Source organism: Eschscholzia californica, unplaced genomic scaffold (genome assembly GCF_041429995.1).
Source record: "Eschscholzia californica isolate CP2 unplaced genomic scaffold, dmEscCali1.0.p SCAF_3, whole genome shotgun sequence".
Classification (NCBI taxonomy): domain Eukaryota; kingdom Viridiplantae; phylum Streptophyta; class Magnoliopsida; order Ranunculales; family Papaveraceae; genus Eschscholzia; species Eschscholzia californica.
The window spans coordinates 47,583,885-47,590,752 of NW_028238420.1; the positions used below are offsets into that span (position 1 = coordinate 47,583,885).

General features: G+C 38.0%; 1 protein-coding gene across 1 annotated transcript; it reads right to left on the reverse strand.

Annotated features, from left to right (window-relative positions):
* Positions 1-202: 202 nt before the first annotated feature.
* LOC147551043 (ethylene-response factor C3-like) lies at positions 203-969 on the reverse strand. Its single transcript, XM_086668937.1, has one exon. It carries the CDS (start codon positions 917-919, stop codon positions 287-289), a length of 633 nt encoding a protein of 210 aa, XP_086525063.1. The 5' UTR covers positions 920-969; the 3' UTR covers positions 203-286.
* Positions 970-6,868: the final 5,899 nt, after the last annotated feature.

A 6,868-nucleotide genomic window follows, 5' to 3' on the forward strand; every position in this document is an offset into this window, starting at 1 on the left:
ACAATTTCCCCGGTATGTTGTGTTCACTTCAAAAATGGTAGCTAATGAGAAGATAACCACATAATTAATCCTAATACATAAAGGTTAGTATTTTTGGTAAGTGAAGAGTCTGCCCTCCCGGACCTGAAATCCTGGTTCCGCCCCTGTTTATAACTAAACTTGTACTTAATTATCTAAATTTACAACTAATGGGAATCCCATCTTAACCATTAACTTTTCAATTAATGGAGTATCAAAATATATAAAGAAGAAAAAGAGATCCACAAAAGAGAAGAAGGAACATGATTCAACATGAACTACAACTAGAACTAGAACTTTGATATGTACTTAAGAGATCTTCTAAGTATTGAACTCCTAGATCCTCAAATTCCACAAAGTTATTGTTGTTTCTTGTTTCTCTTCCTTTGTTTTTCCTACTTGTAAATTTCTTCTTCATTGAGTGTCTCTTCTTAAGAGCCACTACAGGCGAACACCCATCTTCGCACCGATATTTAATTTCTTCAAGCGATTCTCTAACACGTTCGATCGAAAAATTAAGGATAGCCAACGATCCCCTCATTGAAAATGCAGCTTGATCATAAACTAGAGCCGCTTCTTCAGCACTATCAAAAGTTCCAAGCCAAACTCTTACTCCATTTCTTGTAGAATCTCTTATTTCCGCTGCATATTTTCCCCACGGTCTTCGTCTTACTCCTCTGTAAGATTTGTCTTTTGTTTTTTCTTCTTTTTTCTCTTGGGAAGTAACTTCTTCTTCTTTAATTTGATTAGACACCATTCCTTCTGCTAAAACACTAAAGAGTAACATTTCTTCAGAATCGTTTTCGTTGAACGGAAGGTATTCTTGAATCGAAGATCGCCAGTCCAGAGAGACATGTGATCCGATTGAAGATTGTGGTGAATGAAGAAAAGAGGATTCCATCTTCTTTTTTGTGTGTTTTGGTGGTTCCTATTCTTGGGCTAGTCGTAGTGAGAGGAGAGAGAGAGAGGGAGAAAAGTAATGGTTGAAAGAACTTTGTATGAAAATTGTTGAAGTAAAGTATTGTTTAAATATAAAAAATAAGATTTGGACTAAAATACTATAAAATTAGGATAAGGGTGGAGGGGTGGACCCCAGTTGGGGTTGAATTATCAGCCAAGGACGATGTTTCTTGTCATGTATGATGTGGTCCTTATTACCCACCAAATAATCTAATAATTACGATTGAGGGCTTTAGTTGATGAATTAAAGCACGTGATTAAAATATCATGGCGGCTGAGTCTTGGTCAAGTGAAGTCATCAGATGACGTAAGCTGATGACCTTATTTTTATTCCTCCGAATATCCAAGTTTTAATGGCCACAACTCACACGTGGGGTATGTCTATGTGTCACCACCTTGGACTCTGCCTCTATAAACTATGAAACATGAATTAGTAATATGGTAGACATTAAATTGAGACTACAATGCCTAGTTCAAACCAATTAGGTCGAGTTGAGTCCATCCTGTCCATTCTTAAATGTACTTAGTTTGAAATAGTTAGTAATTTAGGCAAATGTTCTTCATAATTTTGACTCTTGTCAAATTTTTTAATGGTTAAGCAAATCCAACTTTTGTATTACACGAAAACAACATAGTCAAGATAAATATATCATAGGAGTCATTCGGTTTCCTAGTGATTTAACATCGGATAGATTAAAGTTCTTATCTGTAAACTGAAATCTTGGTTCTATGTCTTTTATGTAGTAAATGATGTCATCTCATATGGTATATTAATTTAGATAATGTAAGCCACTCTAAAATAATCAAATTTAGTAGGTAACATATGTCACGATCTTCAACTTTCTTGTCTACCCTAATTGGCCCAGAGCAAACATGAGATTGTCAAATATTGTGATTTATTTATTTTGCCGATCTGTTTACTTTTCTCATTCTCTCTGTGTGATTATTATGGTAACTAGAGAAGGGACTAAGAACTTGTCCCAAGTCTTTCAACAAATAAAAAAGAAAAACTTGTCCCAAGTCAATAGGGCCTGTCTTGTCCAACACTCCAACTAGTATCATTTTGGTATATAACAATGGGTCCAACATAGGCCCACCACAAAGTCCATTTCTATCAGTCACTATGGAAATTGACCTCAAAGTCAAGTGATAAATACAGGTTCATGGCATTTGGTCCATCCCCTTCCACCTTCTCTTCACCAAGTAATTACTTGGGGCCCTACTAACCCTAATGACTTCTTTTATTGAAGATGATGTATTTGTTGTCAACAGTAAATGATGTACTTGTCATCACGTGTCCATGGTCCACTTCTTCCTTCTGATATTTTTCACATTTTCTTTCTTATTTGGGATGTTATCTTTCAAACAAACTGGAAAATTATCCCTATTTTAAGTAAAATTAATTTGAATAACTCCCGGAGTTTTGCTTGGCCAAAACTATAGTATATATCTTTTTGTCTCAATTTGACCCCGAATATTTTTCAGTTGGGTTTCCAAATAGCCCCCAACTTTGTGACCAGTTTCTTGTCTAGTCCCCTACTTTATAAAAAAAAAATCAACTTTTTTCCTCTCTCCTCGTTCTCTCTCTAAATTTTTTTTTTTTCAAAATCTCTCCTCTCTAGCGAGAGGGGAGAGCAAGGAATGAAAAATCGACATATTTTGGTCGAAATCGCCGAAATATGTCGGTTTTTCAGATGAGGGAAACGAAAAGTAGCTTACAGAAGTTTCTTGTAGATTTTCGGTCGAAATATTAGATGTTTCGATCTAGATTCCGAAATATTCGAAATTTGGCCATGAAAGCAGACCTTCATCCTTTCTTCTCCATCTTCTGGTAGATTTCTTCTCGATTTCTTGTTGATGTCATTCCTATTTCATCGTTTTTAATCTTCTCCATGAAAACCCCATGAAATTACAGCTAGAATCGAAGATTTCATATGAAACCCTAGAGAGAGAAAGTGGGCGGCCAGAGGAAGAAGACGATGAAAAAAGAATATCTGTCTTCAAACCCTAATCTATTAGGGAAGTTTTAAGGGCGCCCCCGTAATTGTAAAAGGCACCTCTCTCAAGACAGACGCCTTTGACATTTACAGAGGGCGCCTTTACAATTTTCCTTTGTAGTTATTTTCCCTTCAAGTCTTTAATGTTATAGATTTGCCATTTGACCCTGACCTAACTATGTGATTACAATTACACCTCAAACAAACAGATTGTGTAACAAATCCGTTACTTTTTTTTCATTTTTGCCCCTCATATCAACTATTTTCAACCATAATAGTACTATAACTATAACAATATTCTCTTTAGGCTACATGATGGCTAAAATATATTTGTATACACAATACTAATATATTTCTATCATTTTTGTGGTTTTGTAAAACTTTCACACAGACCGAAACGTTTCCACTTTTGAGTCGACCGAAATTTCCACCGAAACCGAAGTTTCATTCCTTGGGGGAGAGATTTTCAAAAATAAAAAATAAAAAATTTAGAGAGATAAAGAGGAGAGAGGAAAAAGTTATTATTACTTTTTTATGTTTGAAGGTCGTCGATCGAAAAATTGGCCGACCGGCGACCTTTGTCGGTGAAGACGATGAGGTGGCGAGAAGGTTAGATGGTAGAAGAGGTGATGAGATGGAGGAGAGAGAAATGGTACAACGAAATCTGAAAAAGGAAACCATCTGAGTATTTTTAATAAAGTAGGGCTAGGCAGGAAGCTGGTCACAAAGTTGAGGGCTATTTGAAAAATAACCCGGATATTTTTAGTTGGGGCCTAGTGAATTTTTATAAAAAATACAATCTATAGCCTATAGGTGAATGTTTATTATTGTGCACACTTATTTATCTTTTGTGATTGTAAATTGAGAACTTAATTGCTGAGGCTGATAAACATGCAAAGAGACATTATTGGAAGGTCTTTTGGAACAGACTCTGTGTGATTTGCAAAAGATTTACACTCAACTAACTCATTAATATGTTGTTTTAATTAAAAAAAATGTTAAAAGGACAAAGAACTTTTATTTAATCTTTGACGTGCTACTTACCTTCACTAAAAGATAAAAATTTCAAAACTAGATGTCTAGATTAGGATTAGATCATTCCGTGATCCGAATTTGCAGTATGTTAAAAAATAAGTAGAATTTATTTGTACTTATAACATTTTCTTTTAATTTAGGGTGATTTCTTAAAACATGTCCCTCTCCCGTGGAGAAACCAAGTTGAGATCATAGGGTACAAAACGTCTAGTATTTGAGCTCACCAAGCCTCAACCCTAACCAGCTTTTGTTTAATTAACACAACGATCAAATAATTAACTATATATATATATATATATATATATATATATATTGTTAGAACTAAAAGTCGCGGAAGCTATCGAACCTATCCTAGAAATTGATCCGATTATGAAGATTAATCGAAAAGCCAAGTCAAAATCTAAATATGCAAACAGAATTTACGAGGTTCGGCTTTAAAGCCTACGTCCTCGGGCGAACAAGAAATCTTTATTAAAGGATAGATGAAGACGACTCACACAACCCGCAAGTTCGTCCCAAGATGGTACCGTATAGTAATAACCTTCTATACTAAATCTTCGACGACCGAGAAATTTAACACCGCTCAAAAATTATGAAAAAATTTCTCTCACTCTTGCTCTCTCTCTCTAGCTCTCTAAAGAAGAGTTGTTGTTGAGTAGTTGTGTTGGTTGATTGAATAGGCTCTCCAATCCCCTATTTAAATACAATATAAGCCGACAATTTGTGAAAGCCAAATTGAAACCGCCTATACACTATACTGCCTCAATTTGGAAACTATGTGAAACCGCCTATTGGAATGAAACCGCCTATTGGATTTCCAATTTTGAGTGAAACCGCCTATTTCACATCTTTCTCAAACCGCCTCTCACAATTCTCCACCTCGTACACAATTTGATATTCTTCAAATTTTGGACGAACACCAGGATACTCCTTGTAAGATATATCTGCTTCTTGTAACTTCATTCGACTGCGCCATATGACCATGGCTGCCTACGTACCCTTTTACAGGATCAAGCCTACCGTAGTTCTACCAACCCTTCACATAAAGAAAACCTTGTCGCCATTACGCCCTTTCGGGCAACTTAACACGAGCTGATTTGTAGCAATTCCAAGCAATGCTGAAACTTGCTACACGTCACCACTTTAGTCAACATGTCCGCGGGATTCTCATCTGTGTGTACCTTCATGAGAGAAACATCACCTTCCTCTATGACATCTCGTACAAAGTGATACCTGACATCGATATGCTTAGTGCGAGCATGATGAACCTGATTCTTCGCCAAGTGGATCGCACTTTGACTATCACACCATACATCTACGCACTCATGCTTAATCCCTAGATCATCCAGAAGACCCCACAACCACAATGCTTCCTTCACACCCTCGGCCATAGCCATATACTCGGCCTCCGTAGTAGATAACGCAACTGTAGATTGTAACATCGATCGCCAACTAACTGGAGCACCATGTACCCTAAATACATAACCAGTAGTAGATCGTCTTCTATCTAGATCGCCAGCATAATCCGAGTCAACATAACCGCTTACCTGACATGTGTCTCCACCAAAGCACAAACCCGTATCAACGGTACCCTTCAAGTACCTCAAGACCCACTTCACAGCTTCCCAATGTGTCTTCCCCGGGTTTGCCATAAACCTACTAACCACACTGACCGCCTGTGAAATGTCCGGACGAGTACACACCATAACGTACATCAAACTGCCAACTGCACTAGCATACGGTACACGATTCATATGATCCTTCTCCACCGTAGTAGTGGGAGATTGTCTTCCCGAGAGCCTGAAGTGTGGTGCCAAAGGTGTTGACACCGCCTTCGCATCCTGCATCCCGAACCGAGAAACTACTCGTTCGATGTAACCTTTCTGATGCAAGTACAGTTTCTTACTTGATCGCTCTCTCTTAATCTCCATTCCCAGTATCTTCTTTGCAGCGCCCATGTCTTTCATCTCAAACTCTTGATTGAGTTGAGATTTCAACTTATTTATCTCCACCATGCTTCGAGAAGCAATAAGCATGTCATCCACATACAAAAGGAGATAAATAAAGTCACCTTCGCGAAGCTTCTTGATGTATACACAACAATCATAGTCACTTCTGCGAAAACCATGCTTTAGCATGAAAAAATCAAATCGTTTGTACCATTGGCGAGGGGATTGTTTCTATCCGTAAAGAGATTTCCTCAAACGACATACTTGATTTTCTTTGCCCTCAACCTTGTATCCCTCAGGTTGAGCCATATAAATTTCTTCTTCCAAATCACCGTGCAAGAAGGCGGTTTTAACATCGAGTTGTTCCAGCTCAAGATCCCTGTGAGCAACAATACTCAATAGCACCCGAATAGAAGTATGTTTCACGACCGGTGAGAAAATCTCATTGTAGTCGACCCCTTCTTTCTGTGCATAACCCTTGGCCACTAGTCTTGCCTTATACCTTGTACCTTTGATCTCGGAAGAATCCTCTTTCTTCTTGTACACCCATTTACAACCAATAACAGACTTACCTTCGGGCAATGAGACAACCTCCCATGTCTTGTTCTTGTGAAGAGACTCCATCTCTTCTTGCATAGCAACCAACCAACTCTCTCTTTCCTCCGCGGTAATAGCTTGTTTGAAGGTGACCGGCTCGTCGTCTTCTACCGAGAGTGCATATTCAACCACATTTGTCTGCCCGTAATGCCTAAGAGGTTTGTCTGACCCTAACCTCTGTACCGGCTTATATAACCGTTTCGACCTAGTGTGTACCGAAACATCCTGTTGTTGTTGTTGTAAAACTTGTGTACCTTCCCCTTGAACCTCCTCATGATCGGGTTCATCAATTTCCTCATCCTGAGTATTATC